This window comes from Salvelinus alpinus, chromosome 9 (assembly GCF_045679555.1).
Source record: "Salvelinus alpinus chromosome 9, SLU_Salpinus.1, whole genome shotgun sequence".
In the NCBI taxonomy this organism is placed as follows: Eukaryota; Metazoa; Chordata; class Actinopteri; order Salmoniformes; family Salmonidae; genus Salvelinus; species Salvelinus alpinus.
The window spans coordinates 65,488,244-65,504,997 of record NC_092094.1 but is presented as its reverse complement, the minus strand read 5'-3'; the positions used below and the strand labels follow the sequence as shown (position 1 = coordinate 65,504,997).

At 43.7% G+C, this 16,754-nt stretch overlaps 1 protein-coding gene across 2 annotated transcripts in view; it reads left to right on the top strand.

Annotated features, from left to right (window-relative positions):
- Positions 1-16,754, top strand: part of nid2a (nidogen 2a (osteonidogen)) — a 110,123-nt gene that overhangs the window by 57,698 nt on the left and 35,671 nt on the right. For both annotated transcript variants that reach the window (XM_071326978.1, XM_071326977.1), the window contains exons 10-13: positions 5,336-5,464; positions 8,748-8,876; positions 10,217-10,342; positions 10,554-10,814. In XM_071326978.1, the coding sequence (XP_071183079.1) occupies positions 5,336-5,464; positions 8,748-8,876; positions 10,217-10,342; positions 10,554-10,814 (645 nt within the window). The remainder of the gene's footprint in view (positions 1-5,335; positions 5,465-8,747; positions 8,877-10,216; positions 10,343-10,553; positions 10,815-16,754) is intronic.

The following is a 16,754-nucleotide window of genomic DNA, read 5'->3' as shown; positions in this document are numbered from 1 at the left end:
TGCTTATTTTTCTAGCAGTATACCTAACAATACACATACAGTAAATCCCCCCAAATAAAGAAATATCAGAACGAGCAATGTCAGATTCCTGAATACACTGAGTGTACAAAACATTAGGAAGACCTTTTGCACTCTTTTGCACACAGAACAGCCTCAATTCGTCTGGCATGGACTACAAGGTGTCTACAAGGTGTCAAGTTGTTCCACAGGGATGGCTGGCCCATGTTGGCTCCAATGCTTCCCACAGTTGGGTCAAGTTGGCTGGATGTCCTTTGGGTGGTGGACCATTCTTGATGCGCACAGGAAACTGTTGAGCATAAAAAAGCGGTGACATCAATAAGGAATCATAGCTTTTTCACTTTGGCAGTACGAAAAACCGGCCTCACAACCGCAGACCACTTGTAACCACGCCAGCCCAGGATCTCCACATCTTTTATTTTTATTTATTTTTATTTCACCTTTATTTAACCAATTAGGCTAGTTGAGAGCAAGTTCTCATTTACAACTGCGACCTGGCCAAGATAAAGCAAAGCAGTGCGACACACAGAGTTACACATGGAATAAACAAGCGTATATGTCAATAACACAATAAGAAAAAAAAGAAAGTCTATATACAGTGTGTGCAAATGGCGTGAGGAGGTAAGGCAATAAATAGGCCATAGTAGCGAAGTAATTACAATTTAGGAAATTAACACTGGAGTGATAGATGAGCAGATGGTGATGTGCAAATAGAAATACTTGTGTGCAAAAGAGCAGAAAAGTAAATAAAAACAATATGGGGATGAGGTAGGTAGATTTGGTGGGCTATTTACAGATGGGTACTTCACCTGTGGTAATGTCTGAGACCAGTCACCCAGACAGCTGATGAAACTGAGTATTTCTGTCTTTAATAAAGCCCTTTTGTGGGGAAAAACTCATTCTGATTGGCTGAGCCTGGCTCCCCAGTGGGTGGGCCTGGCTCCCCAGTGTGTCGGCCTATGCCCTCCCACGCCCACCGATGTATATATGTGTATATGTATATAATGGTGGGTATAGACAGTATGGACACTATATGAATAGGAAAGTTGTGTACAGCAGCAATAGGATGAGCCTTGACCTGAATACAGTATATACATACAAAGTGGGTAAAACTGCATGTAAGCGCATTATAAAACATTGTCTTAGGTTCTTGTTTGTTGCTGTCTCCTTTGCCTATTTGGATTTCAGATTTTATTAGGATCGCCAATGGCGACAGCTAGTCTTACTGGGGTCTGACAAAAAAGACATTACAGACAAAATACTTTTTACATACGTTTAAAACATTCACATGTAGTGTGGGTCTATCCTCTTCTGTTATGGCCTGTTCTGTTCTTCTGTTGTCTCTCGTCATCATATCCTATTGTTCTGTTGCTGTCTCTGTGTCTTGTCTGGTGTATCTCTCTCAATCGCCTATTCTTCTGTTGTGGTCTCTGTCTCTTGTCTGGTGTCTCTCTCCATCACCTATTCTTCTGTTGCTCTCTCTGTGTGTTGTCTGGTAGCGTGTCTCCCTGCATCATATCATACTCTTCTGTTGCTGTCTCTGTCTGGTGTCTCTCTCCATCATCTACTCTACTCTTCTTCTACTCTTGGGTCTCTTAACTTGTTTTGGGCCTGTGTCTGGGACACCTAAATCATCCTCTTCTCTACCATTTGCCCCTGGCTGCTGCTGTTCTAAGTGCTCCACTGGCCTTCTTTACTCATCTCTCCTCCTCCTTGGCTCATCTGAAAGATAGAAAGGTAGAGGTGCAACATGTTATTAGTTAGTTTTTAAAGAGTGACTGCACTTCCGGAGTTGGAATCCTTTTAGATTTGGTTCATTAAGAAATGCTAGCGGCCATGACTGAATTCAAATGTGAGTTGGTTTCGTGTTGTGGTTTGATGTGGGTGTCTTGTGTTCGCAGCTGGGAAGAGTTAGCCCAAAATGATTTAGCCAATTAGCTTCAGTCGACTAGTGTGCGACCTGACTTTGACTTTAGATAACCTATCTCTGGGGCTAGTTAGGGATCGTCAATAAATTACACAATGTAAATTAAGCAATAATTTAATGTTGCACACCTTTTAGTTTTCTCATTAAATGATATCAATATTTGCATATGAATTTCTATAATGTATAGTTGGTTTGAGGTTTTACCCATGATCCCTAAGGCTATGCAGTGCTATCCAAAGTCAACTCAGATTTACCGCAAGCATTACAGTTATCCTATTTACACTTTGTAGTAAATTTTGACAGTAAATTCAATGTTTCTGACTCATATTGATGTCAATATTTTCTAAATGAGAGGTTGGGGCATTTTTTTAGGGGCATTTGCTCTTTAAAGTTACTGTATACTGACAGGACCAGGGCACTCAACTGTAAAGACAAATTTAAGTGTCCGCATAACAGCGCAACAACTCCAAACATGACGACAGTTAAGAAGCTACATACTGGAATACAGCAATAGGATGAGCCTTCACCTGAATACAGTATATACATACGAAGTGGGTAAAACTGTATGTAAGCACATTATAAAACATTGTCTTAGGTTCTTGTTTGTTGCTGTCTCCTCAGATTTTATTAGGATTGCCAATGGCGAGTAACATTCTCCATATTTTCAAGCATAGTGGTGGCTGCATCATGTTATGGGCATGCTTGTAGTCGTTAAGGACTGGGGAGTTTTTCAGGATAAAAATTATACGGAATGGAGCTAAGCACAGGAAAAATCTTTGAGGAAAACCTGGTTCAGTCTGCTTTCTAACAGACACTGGGAGATTAATTCACCTTTCAACAGGACAATAACCTATAACACAAGGATTTGCTGGAGTTGCTTACCAAGAAGACAGAGAATGTTACTGAGTGGCCGAGTTAGTTTTGACTTAAATCTACTTGAAGTCTATGGCAAGACCTGAAAATGGTTGTCTAACAATGATCAACAACCAATTTCACAGAGGTTGAAGAATTTTGAAAATTCAGTGGACTCTTAACCAATAAGACTCACAGCTGTAATCACTGCCAAAGGTGCTTCTACAAAGTATTGACTCGGAGGTGAGAATATTTATGTAAATTAAATATTTAATTTTCAATAAATTTGCTAACATTTCTAAAAACATGTTTTCACTTTGTAATTATGATGTATTGTGTTTAGATGGCTGAGATAAAAAATGATTTTATAAATGTTGAAATCAGTTTGTAACACAAGAATGTGTGGAATAAGTCATTGAATACTTTCTCTAGGCACTGTACATGGAGTACACAGTGCATTTAAATGGTTACTTGCAGGATAACCTGCTAAGGTTGATAAGCAAAGTGAATAAAAAGAGTAATACAGAACAAGCTCAATTAAATAATTTCAACAATATAAAAACGGGCCATTTTTGTTGCAAATAATTACATAGCCTATATCGAAATAACAGACATTAGCCAAGCATGCTTACCTGCAGAATGGCATATGTTATAAGACCTCTATGATTCATTTCATTTAGCTAGTTCTACCACGTCAACATTGCTAATTTTTAAACAGGGTTAAATATAATTCTGTAGTAAAGTTCAGCTTCAGTCCACAGGTGGGCACTGTGTCACTGTCTGAAGATATGTGCTTTAGTCAGAAAAACATTCTCTCATATATTCAGTCTTAGCTAGCTAGCCAGCAGCTAACGTAAACTCACGTACACTCGTACATCGCCTTGGTCCGTACAATTGCCCTTATTTTAGCGCCCCAAAAACGTAATACTTCCAGATCAACTGTAATGACAATACCATTGTAAAGCACAATTTCTCCCCTTTCCAACATGATCAATTACATGACCTAAACGCTGCCCGTTTCTGCATAATTCAAGCAGGCAATGAGCCCTGTCGGGTCTTTTTAAAAATGGCGGGTGGGGAAGCGAAACTAATGCATGAGAGTAAAAGGAGAGATTTTGTGTGGGAAAATTGCTTTCTTTCACTCGATCTGTCCAACTTATCACCTTATCGCCTCTAAAATGTAAATAAAACACTATAAAGAGTTTATATAATGTGTCATTACATACCTATTTGAAGGTTTGTGTCGAATTTGAATCGGGTTTTTAGGGTGGTGCTAAAGTGATCTTAGAAGTAAACCGCGGCTTTGAGAATGATGATCGCATGCAATGATGACGCAAAAAATGACTAGGTATCCCCCCCTGTCACTGTCCATTTCTTGTTTTTAAACGATGAGAGAAGTGCTACACCTGGTGGAGAGATTGTAAGACAGAAATAGTTGCTTTATGCGTGCTGTACGTTACGACATGACACGTCACGATGTAACGGAGGGTCCGTTTTTTCAACTTTTCTCCAATACTATAGAACCATTACCATGTCGATCAACGCTTGAATAGAAACCTAGTTCACCCCCCCGATTTTGAAGTTAACACAGTCGCTACAGTCCCATTAGTTTTCTTTGTAGCCTCGTTTGAATGTTGCGGTTGCACACATTTGTACGGAATGGGGTGAGTTTACGTTACCGAAGTGGCTAGCCAGCCAAGCTAGCTAAAGAAGCGAAACCCATTAAATACACTCGCTGTAAATAACCACTTTTTCTAATATCATGACTTATATCAACATCCTTAGCTTACCCATTCACAAAATGTTCCTATTAAATATGAACACCCAATAGCTTAAGGATCCTGAGCGCTAATTCTAGCTTATTAGCATTAGCCAACCCTTATGCTGAGGGAGACTAACACCAACCCTGCGCAAACCTCTGGCTAACTCGGCTGCTGCTACTGCACTATGAATTTCTCTCCGCCTCATTCACTGATACCTCAACCTGCTCAACCTGAACTCTTTCGGGTGAAGTTCTGAGTATCCATATTTGCACTTTAGTATGCTGCAGCCTCTGATTGCCTGACAGGCATTTTGCTGAGGGATGAATTTGACATCTAACCGGTGCTGTAAGGGTGGGGAGGGGTCAAGGGACGTGAGCGGTCCACTGCGTTGTGATATCTCGACCAATCACAGCAGTCACTGCGTCTTTCCATGGGCTTCTTGCAGTATCTGGTACTGACTAGCGCAGAACATTGTATTGTTTATTTTTGTCATACAAATTTTGCTCCAAGCAGCTGAGTATAAAAATGTTTTTATACTGCATAGGACAAGTGATGTGTGGTTATGGAAACTAATATCAGACTGAAATGTAAATAAAGGTTTGGGCTTGATCAAAAACATCCGGGGCTGAAGCCTCAGAAGCCCAGGCCTAATGACACCACTGAACCAAAGTCTGGTCTCAGCAGTGAAAACAGACAGAGAATCTACTCAAACTGATGGTCTGATGATATTATAACTGTGACATAAGAGTTATGTTTTCTCTCTCTTCTCCCTCAGATGTGGATGAGTGCGTTGAGGGTCTTAGCCTGTGCGGTGCCCACGCCCAGTGTGTCAACCTGCCAGGGAGCCATCGCTGCCAATGCCAGAGCGGCTACAAGTTTGGCTTTGACGGGCGTACCTGTATAGGTAATTGATCTGGACTATTGGAAAACCAGGCCAAACAGGTGGTGATTAAGTCTGTTTTTGAAAGTGGTGATGAAGTCAGAATTGCGGGAGGCTGGGGAGTTCCAGCGTTTAGGGGAAGCGGCGCTGAATGCTCGGTCCCCCGTGGTGCAGTCTTTTTTGAGGGGATGGTAAGTAGTCCAGAGTCAGAGGAGCGGAGACAGCGGGAGGGGATGTGTGTGTGGAGGAGGTCGGAGAGGTATGAAGGGGCCAGGCCATGGAGGGCCTTGTAGATGAGGAGTAGGTGATTTGACAGAGAGCCAATGAAGTTGGTGCAGAGTGGGGGCGATGCGTTCCCAGGGTTTGGTGTGTGTGAGGACACTGGCAGTGGAGTTCTGGATGTACTGGAGCCTATCCAAGGCTTGCTGAACACCTTGAATAGGACTCCATTGCAGGAGTCCAGACATGATGTGACAAAGGCATGGATGAAGGGCTCCGCTACTGGGTCCATGAGGGATGGTTGGAGTCGGGAGATATTACAGAGGAGGGGAAAAGGAGGAATTGGTGATGTATTTGATGTAAGGCTCGAAGGAGAGAGTGGGGTCCAGGATGACACCCACTTTTTTGATGAGAGCCTTGGGAGGCACCAGCATGACCTCCGTTTTATTGCTGTTGAGTTTGAGTAGATTAGATGTCATCCAGTTTTTTATATCCTGGAGATGAGAAGTGGGTTTGGTGTGGATGTAAATCTGGGTGTCATCCACATGGCAGTGGACGTTGAGACCATGGCGGCAGAAGATCTGGCCCAGAGGAAGAATGTAGCTCGCTGTGTTTATTAAAAATCCCATCGCACTTATCATATGAGTAGAGGTGTTAACCCCGGTGTCATAGCAAAATTCCCAACCTGGCCCCATTCCATCATGGCCACCTAATCATCCACCTCATTCCAAATTGGCATATATAACTCCTCACCTCTCCATCTGATAGCTGATGTGTGGTGAGCGTTCTGACACAAAAATGGTTGCTGTGCATCATCTAGGTGGGCGTTCCACATTGGTGGTGGATGAGGTGATTTTCCCCCTACTATGTAAAGTGTTTTGAGTACCTCAGTTGGTAGAAAAGTGCTGTATAAATCAATCAATTATTATAAGGCTGGGGGAGAGGAGTGTGTCACAGTGAGACACGAGGTCCTCGACTTGACAAGCAGTTCAGTAACCTGGTCTGTTAATAATGTGTCAAATTCTGCTTGCAGAGTTAAACGTTCCTTATAAATGTCCGGGGATGGTGAAACGGCATAAAATGTCACCTAATTGGGTAATACAGCGTGTTAACATAGATAGCCTATCCCTTTTCAGTTTGTGTGCGGTGTAGGAAATAATTTCACCTCTGATATAAGCTTTCAAAGTTTCCCAGAGAGTAGACGCAGAGATGTTCGGGGTTCTATTTGTAATCATGAAAAAGTCAATTTGACTCAAAACAAAATTGACAAAGTGTTCATTGCTGAGCAGTTGCGTATTTAGCCACCAAGGCGGTCACAGATCGTCAACATTCTGAAAGGCTACTTCCATAGTAACAGGGGCGTGGTCAGATACAGCAATTGGATAATATGAACATGAAGATATGGAATGGAGGAGCCTGTCATCTACAAGGAAGTAGTCTATGCGCGTAAAAGTGTGGTGAACTGATGAGAAAAAAGAGTATGCTTTTCCAGCTGGATTAAAGATTCTCCAAGGATCTGAAACTGCGAATTCAGACACAAAGGTTCGGACAACTCTAGCTGAGGTTGATAAGGTGGTAGGTTTAGTGGAGGATCGATCCAAATGTGGGTCTAACCAACAGTTCAAGTCACCACCTAAGATCAACATATAGGAAGACATATATGGGAGTGTAGAGAGAACCAATTTGATAAAATCACCATTGTCCCAATTAGGAGCATAAATATTAACAAGAAGTACCTTTGTATTGAGCAGCCTACCACTGACAATTATGTATCTACCATGGGGATCTGCGATCACATTAGAACATGTAAAAGGTACCGATCTGTGAAGTAAAATAGCCACCCCTCTTGCCTTACTCTGAAATGAGGAATGGAACACCTGACCCACTCATCTGCACCTAAGACTTGAGTGTTGTGATACCTTCAGATGAGTTTCTTGAAGAAAGAGGATGTGAGCTTTCAATTGATGAAGGTGGTGTAGCACCTTACGACGTTTAACTGGGTTATTGATGCCCCTGCAGTTCCAAGTGAGAAAATTAAAGCCATTCCCTCCAGCAGGATGGGCTACACTGGGCTGAGTCATGTCTTAAGAGAGAGAGGACGTGTAAAGGACAAGGTACAATGTAAACTGAAGATCTTAGTTGAGCCTAAAAAGGCAAATTTAAAAAACAAAGACGAGCGACGAGGCACAAAAACATATCAAAACTACATACAAATAAAGAGAGAAAAACCCCTTCCCTCACAACCTCCCTTGCCGAAGCATCTCCCCAACTGAGATGCAAGAAAAACCCTAAATACAAAAAAGTTTAGAGCAAAGCATGATAACTCTTACTTTGTGCTTCCTGAGATTTGTGACCATTTAACTAGAGTAAGCCAAACATAAATAGATTGGTCCCCAACAGAGTCTAAGGAAAACTAACCTCGGTTAACAGCAATACAGATGGTTAAACTACGACTGAACCATGAAAACAGACAGATATTGGCACACCATGCGGTACAACAGCCGCTTTCACGTTCTTGTTGATGAAATCTGCCGCTAAAGCCGGGTCCTCGAACCTGTGCGTGGAGCCGTCCGGTAAAGTCAGTCTCAGAACCGCAGGCCGAACTTCATGCCCGGGCAGGCGTGTAGCTGGTGCTTCACAGCTCCAAAGCTAGCCAGCTCCAAAGCTCTTTCCATTGTGAGGGATCCTTTGTGTTGTGAAATCTCGACCAATCACAGCACGCACCACGTCACTCCAGGGGCTTCTTGCAGTACCTGGTACTGCCTAGCGCAGTATATTGTATTGTTTATTTTTGTCCTAAAAATGTGTCAGTAAAACAATGTTTTTAATACTGCATAGGACAAGTGATGTGTGGTTATGGAAACTCATATTAAACTGAAATGTAAAAAAAAAAAAAGAAGGAAAAAAAAGTTTGGGGTTTGATCAAAAACATCCAGGGCTGAAGCCTCAGAAGCCCAGGCCTAATGACACCACTGAACCCAATTCTGGTCTCAGCAGTGAAAACAGACAGAGAATCTACTCAAACTGATGGTCTGATGATACTATAACTGTGACATAACAGTTCTGTTCTCTCCCTCTTCTCCCTCAGATGTGGATGAGTGCGTCGAGGGCCTTGGCCTGTGCGGTGCCCATGCCCATTGTGTCAACCTGCCAGGGAGCCATCGCTGCCAATGCCAGAGCGGCTACGAGTTCGCCTTTGACGGGCGTACCTGTATAGGTGATTGATCTGTACTATTGGAATTCTGACTGGACTGCAAACTTATACTGAACTGCAGACTATCTGGGTATTCCTTGCAATTCACCATTGCTGCCTGCAACCCCTTAAAGATTATGCTTGCACGGTACATTCCCTTGATAAGATCTCTATCTTGTCATTGTCTTCATTTTACTGAGGAAATTATTAATTGTAACCACACTATCACCTACAATTTCCTCTATCCAGTGTCTGTGTTATTTTGCCCGTCTCAATCTTTTCTTTTTATTGGCCAGTCTGAGATATGGCTTTTTCTTTGCCAGCATCCCGAAGTCGCCTCTTCACTGTTGACGTTGAGACTGGTGTTTCTCAAACTAAACACTCTAATGTACTTGTCCTCTTGCTCAGTTGTGCACTGGGGTCTCCCACTCCTCTTTCTATTCTGGTTGAGCTAGTTTGCGCTGTTCTGTGACGGGAGTAGTACACAGCGTTGTACGAGATCTTCAGTTTCTTGGCAATTTCTCGCATGGAATAGCCTTCATTTCTCAGAACAAGAATAGACTGACGAGTTTCAGAAGAAAGGTCTTTGTTTCTGACCATTTTGAGTCTGTAATCAAACCCACAAATGCTGATGCTCTGGATCAGTGGTTCTCAACCCTGATCCTGGGGACCCAAAGGGGTGCACATTTTTGTTTGTTCCCTAGCACCACACACCTGATTCAAATCATCAAAGCCTGATGAGGAGTTGCTTTGAATCAGGTGTGTAGTGCTAGAGCAAAAACAAAAATGAACCACTGATCTAGATACTCAACTAGTCTAAAGAAGGCCAGTTTTTTTTATTGCTTCTTTAATCAGAACAACAGTTTTCAGCTGTGCTAACATAATTGCAAAAATCACAATGATCAACGGTAGTTAGCAAACAAGAGGCAGGCAAAGCGCTACAGGTTACTCACAACCCAGAACTTCTAAAATTAAAAAGGAGTCCCATATATTATTACTATTATTTATTCAATGTTAATTCAGTTTAGTTATCATTATTGTAGCAGTAGAGGAGGAAAAGTAAGGCAAGTAACTTGAGTAAATTTGTAGTTATGTATCAGTTTATAAAGCCTGGCTAGCGTGGCTACTAAGTTAGGGAATTTGCCTCCATGCCGCTTAACTCCACCTTTTATTTAACCCCTTCCTCTCTTTCTCCTTTCCTGATTTTGGCCATAGAACTAAAATCACTAGAATGGACATTCAAGTTAAGGTTCTAGAGTGGGTGAAAGACCCCTCCCACCAGATCCCAATTCTATGATATTGTCCACTTGGCCTCATTTCTGATGTTTGGTGATTGAATCTACAGTATGCTTGTTGTGCCACAGACTTGGACGAGTGCCGCTCTCAGCCCTGCCATCCCCAGGCCACCTGCTCCAACACTCTGGGCTCCTTCCAGTGCCAGTGTCAACACGATTTCCAAGGAGACGGCTTCCAGTGTGTCCCTAGCAATGGTGATGCTCATTAAAACTTAAAGACTTCATAGCAAACTTGATTAGCTTATGTGCCACACTGTCTCATATTGAAATCTTAAAACATGCTCTAGGTCTAGTAGTTAGTGGCACTGTCTTCCAACAAGCTTTGAGTCACCATAGATATGGGAGTTAGGCTAGTTGTACTGAATCTTGTCTCAGGTCTTGTTTGCCATGTGTCTTTGTCCTCCAGTGCATCCGGAGCGCCCTAAGACACAGTGTGAGCAGCACAGAGACAGCCTGCAGGGTGGGCTGTCTCCCCGGGGGCCTCGGCCTGTTCCTGGAGGCCTTGCTCCGGGGGCCTTTGTCCCCCAGTGTGATGAGCAGGGTCAGTACAGAGCCCTGCAGTGCCACGGCTCCACAGGACACTGCTGGTGTGTGGACAGTAGGGGGCAGGAGAGAGCAGGGACCAGGACTTTGCCCAGAACTCCCCCCACCAACTGCGACGGACCAGGTGAGACCTGCTCAGAGACACAGCATATCACATGCACACACGTACTGAACACACTTTTCAAAGAGACAGCGCTTAATTTTTAAAAATGTTTTCAATGGTGTGGAGCAAATGTGCTTTTCACACAAAGTTGAAAATAGTTCAACTTTTGTGTTGCCTCTCTCCGGCGACGAACCTCGCATTGTTTCTCTGAGGAAAAAAGGCGATGTGATCAAGCGAGGAACACTGTGGTGTGTAGAGACTAGAAGAAGCGTAAGGGCCTTTTTACACTAAGGAAATATGTGAAGTAAGATCTGCCTTACTTCAATGTCAGATTTGCTGTGTTTAAAAAGGCTCTGAGCACTGTTCATCCAGATCTTACGTCCCCAGTATGATCCATTGTTAGTTTGTTGTGTTAAACTCTTACGTTATCCCATCAAGTTTGTCTTTTGGTGAAACCTAAACTCTTCAAACCCCCATCTTTTGACTGTTGATATTTCTAACTGACCGTCTCGATTCAGGTATATATAGCAACATTTGAAATTGTGTTTTTTACATTGGATAAAAGTAGAGACTCAGAGTTAGAAAATTGTATATCATACACTACAGTTGAGGAACAATGGCAAAGTAAATATGCTTTGAAAGTTGATAAACTTGCTGCCTCACTTTTGAGAAAATGACCCTTGAATGTGTTTGTAAACCTACTGGAGAGGTCTTCTTTGTCTACACCCATTCAGCATTGTTCACACCCTCTTAAGCCTTAGCCCCACCCATCTCTTTGAGGATTCACATGTGAGGCCATGTACTAAACAACCAAAGATTTCAAGACAAAAGGCTGGTTTATATTACATCTCTCGACAGTTGGCCCAGTGACATCATGAACATTCTATTGTCATCCGACATCAAACTTGTCATTGTCGTTATGAAAAAGTATAAACACAAAAACTACAGGCTGCATGACATCAGCAGCCTGGTGGTCCAAAATAGCATAACTAGTGTATTTTAACACTAATAAACTAATCTGTTTAAAACTGTACTTAGTATTTGTCAATCTAGCAAACCAGGCAACTAAAAGGTCATTCAAATAATGACCATATCATATAGCTGACAACGTCTTCACTTTAGCTCATTTGTCTTCATTATTACAGGAAAATAAACTCACAACATGATCATTATTTACAAGTTAATAGTGAGCCAATTATATAAAATAGCTTACCATTGTGAGTGTGTCAAAATAGAAGCAGGGCATTCTACTGGAGAATATTAGAACTTGGACACTGTCTCGTAGGCCTAACGTTATCTCCTAATTTGACTTTGGTGCAGGTCATCTTGTTCTTCACAATACCATCTCTGGTAAACACATACTATATCAAATAAAATCTAAGTTTATTTGTCACATGCACAGGATACAGAAGGTGTAGTAAAATGGTTACTTGCATAGTGGAGTCTTTTGTTTAGACATGTAGCTAGCTAAACAATGAACCATATTCCCAACTCATAACGTTACTACCCTGCATGAATCTGCAGGTAGCTAACCAACCAGGTTTAATGTTCGCTAGCTAGCGAACATTAGGCTATAACTAGCAATGCAAATGGCTCTTAGATACAAATAATATTACTTCACAGATCATACATGTAACGTTAGCTAGTGAGCCAGCCAGCTAACGTTAGCTAGCTAACAGTACGCTTTAACTTGTAATGAAAACGACTTTCTGACAAAATAAGAAATGTATAATATCTGAAAATGTAGCTAGCTAGACTATCTTACCCATATACATGGATGGACGCTTCTCCTTCTCTGTCACGGATGCCATGTTTGCCCTTAGTTTGAAGATGTAATCCGGAGACAGGTGTTTTATAAAACAGACTTCTGTATGTTCTCTTTGACTCGCTCTGCATATTTGCAATCAAATGCCATAATGTTCTCCATCTCCTTAGCTATCATATTCTAATTCCACCGGGCATTCCACTGATTTCAAATCTCGGTCCTCCAGAAAGTGGAGACCAACACTTTTCTACTACATGATATATTTAAAAAAAAGCTGCGTTAGAAAGGATTACTTACACATACTGACCAGCTCATGTTATAGACATAAGCATGCTACATGGCAGACCAATCCAAACTCATCTCTTGGCATTATCTCAGCCAATCATGGCTGAGATAATGGCATGGTTCCTGTCTATTTCCGTGGCTAAACCAACTAGGCTCGTAATTTAACAATTGTATTCTTATTTACAGGTGGTATACAAGTTTGTTATTAAGGCACATGAAAGTTCACATGTTCCAGAAGGCATTTCTGCCAAAAAACGCATTTTGATTTAAAAAAAAGTTTACGTTCAAATGCCGCTCTTATGAAGTAGTGACGCGTGATATACGCCTAGTTTCCTGAAACTAGTCACATTTACTCTTTGGCAAAACCTGTTGACATATTCATCTAGACACTTTCTATTATAATCCTACTTATTAAAACCATCCAGCGATGATCTCCCTCTCTCTTGAACCTCATATACGATGTGTCCACATTGTCTGTAAGTGCTTATTTGTCTGAGAGAAGCAGTAATTGCCTCATTAAACATACTATACCAGTGGTACTAACTTCCAGATGCCACGACAGATTCAACACAGCTTTTGAAGGACTTGGGAAAATAAAGAAAAAATAGTTGTTGTTTTTTACCCTGAGAGGGAAGTGTGGATGGGACCACTCACCAGATGGGGGTTTTCATCCACAAAGCTGTCAGGGAGAGTGAGAGGCCTCCGTGTCAAGGAAACACCAGTTAAGTGTTGACACCCCCTAGAAACTGGTTTTTCAAAAGGTCGAGGAATTTCTTTCTCGGCAGATGGTGTTCCCTGCTGGAATCCATGTTATAACTACACTTTCCGATGGCTCATTGGTGATTTCAACTAATGTAATATCCCTATTTATTTTTGAAGAATATGACTTGTAGTTTAAAGGTAGACACAGCAATGCTTAAAGTAAACAGCAATATCGGGCCGATTTCCACACTGGATAACTTCTGGCTACTCAACATTTTTTAGGAAACTGATTGCCTCAAAGAAAATAAGTTAAGCAACTTAAATAGCTGAAGTGAGCAGTACTAGTATTTTGATTTCTCGATACATAAAAAACACTAGTTCAATTAAATATATATGGTGAAGTGAACACGACATAATCTTTTTTTAAGTCAAAGTGTAACGAATCTCGTCTGGTGCAGGAGAAGAGGACCAAAATGCAGCGTGGTAAGTGTTCATCATATTTTAATTTAAAACTGAACACTACACAAAATAACAACGATGAGAAAACGAAACAGTTATGCTAGGTGAACAGACACTAAACAGAAAATAAACACCCACACCTAAAATGGGGAAAACAGGCTACCTAAATATGATTCTCAATCAGAGACAACGAACGACACCTGCCTCTGATTGAGAACCATACTATGCCAAACACATAGAAATAACACAACATAGAAAAAGGAACATAGACTACCCACCCCAACTCACGCCCTGTACAAACTAACACAAAGACATAAAAAAGGAACTAAGGTCAAAACGTGACAGTACCCCCCCCCCAAAGGTGTGGACTCCGGCCGCAAAACCTGAACCTATAGGGGAGGGTCTGGGTGGGCGTCTGTCCGCGGTGGCGGCTCTGGCGCGGGACGTGGACCCCACTCCACCATAGTCTTTGCCCGCTTAAGTGGCGCCTTTAGAGCGGCGACCCTCGCTGCCGACCTCGGACTGGGGACCCTTTCAGCGGGCCCCGAATAGATGGGAGACTCCGGCAGCCCCGGACAGGCGGGCGACTCCGGCGGTGCTGGAGTGAAGGGCGACTCTGGCAGCTCCGGAGTGAAGGGCGACTCTGGCAGCTCCTGACTGACGGGCGACTCTGGCAGCTCCTGACTGACGGGCGGCTCTGGCAGCTCCTGACTGACGGGCGGCTCTGGCAGCTCCTGACTGACGGGCGGCTCTGGCAGCTCCTGACTGACGGGCGGCTCTGGCAGCTCCTGACTGACGGGCGGCTCTGGCAGCTCCTGACTGACGGGCGGCTCTGGCAGCTCCTGACTAACGGGCGGCTCTCGCAGCTCAGGACAGACGGGCGGCTCTGGCAGCTCAGAACAGACGGGCGAACCTGGAGGGAGGAGACGGAGAGACAGCCTGGTGCGTGGTGCTGCCACAGGACCCACCAGGCTGGGGAGACCTACAGGAGGCCTGGTGCTTGGAGGAGGCACCAGAAGGACCAGGCTGTGGGGGAGCACTGGAGCTCTGGTGCGCAGCCTTGGCACCACTTCTCCAGGCTGGATGACCACTTTAGCCCGGACCCTCCAGAGTGCAGGCACAGGTTGAACCGGGCTGTGGGTGAGCACTGGAGATCTGGTGCATACCACTCGCACCTCTCCCTTAGGCTCAACGCCTACATTCGCCCGGCATGAGCGGAGCGCAGGCATAGGACGCACTGCACCCTCCCAGCGCCCCGGAGACACAGCACGCAGAGCCGGCGCAGGATACCCTGGGCCGAAACGGCATACCGGAGACCAAACACGCTGAGCTGGCACAATACGCCCTGGCTGGATGCCCACTCTCGCATGGCACTTGCGGGGGGCTGGCCTATAGCGCTTCGGGCTATGAGCGCGTACTGGTGACACCGTGCGCTCCACCGCATAACACGGTGCCTGACCAGTACAACGCTGCTTTCGGTAAGCACTGCTTTCGGTTGGCTCAGGTCTATCGCCTGATTCCGCCAATCTCCCCGTGTGCCTCCCCCCAAAATGTGTTGGGGGCTGCCTCTCGTGCCTGTTGCGCTGCCTTACCTCATATCGCCGCCGCTCAGCTTTCGCTGCCTCCAGTTCTTCTTTGGGGCGGCGATATTCCCCAGCCTGACTCCAGGGTCCCTTACCGTCCAATATCTCCTCCCATGTCCATTTCTCCAGATATCGCTGCCTCTCTATATCACACTGCTTGGTCCTTTCTTGGTGGGTGATTCTGTCACGATCGTCTTAGTGAGGAGACCAAAGCGCAGCGTGATGTGAATACATCTTATTTAATGACAACTAAAGAACACTGAAACAAACTATACAAATAACAAATGACCGTGACGCTAATGATAACGAGTGCAGACATGCAACATCAACATAGACAATCACCCACAAACCAAACTGGCAAATGGCAACCTAAATAGGATCCCCAATCAGAGACAACGATTAACAGCTGCCTCTGAACCAATCCAGGCCACCATAGTCCTACGTATGCCTAGATAACACACAACCTAGACATACAAAAACGCTAGACCAGACAAAAACACACATACCACCCTCGTCACACCCTGACCTAACCAAATAATAAAGAAAACAAAGATAACTAAGGTCAGGGCGTGACACTTTGTCCCCATGTGCAGTTGCAAACCGTAGTCTGGCTTTTTTTATGGAGGTTTTCGAGCAGTGGTTTCTTCTTTGCTGAGCGGTCTTTCAGGTTATGTCGATATAGGACTTGTTTTACTGTGGATATAGATACTTTTGTACCAGTTTCCTCCAGCATCTTCACAGGGTCCTTTGCTGTTGTTCTGGGATTGATTTGCACTTTTCGCACCAAAGTACGTTCATCTCTAGGAGACAGAACGCGTTTCCTTCCTGAGTGGTATGATGGCTGTGTGGACCCATGGTGTTTATACTTGCGTACTATTGTTTGTACAGATGAGCATGGTACCTTCAGGCGTTTGGAAATTGCTCCCAAGTTAGGGAGCATCCAGGCAGGCCTTGCAATACATCCACAGGTACACCTCCAATTGACTCAAATGATGTCAATTAGCATATCAGAAGCTTCTAAAGCCATGACATAATTTTCTGGAATTTTCCAAGCTTATTAACCTGTCTAGCCCCGGCGTTCTGCTAGCGGAACTCCTCCCACATTCCACTGAAAAGGCAGAGCGCGAAATTCAAAACATATTTTTTAGAAATATTTAACTTTCACAC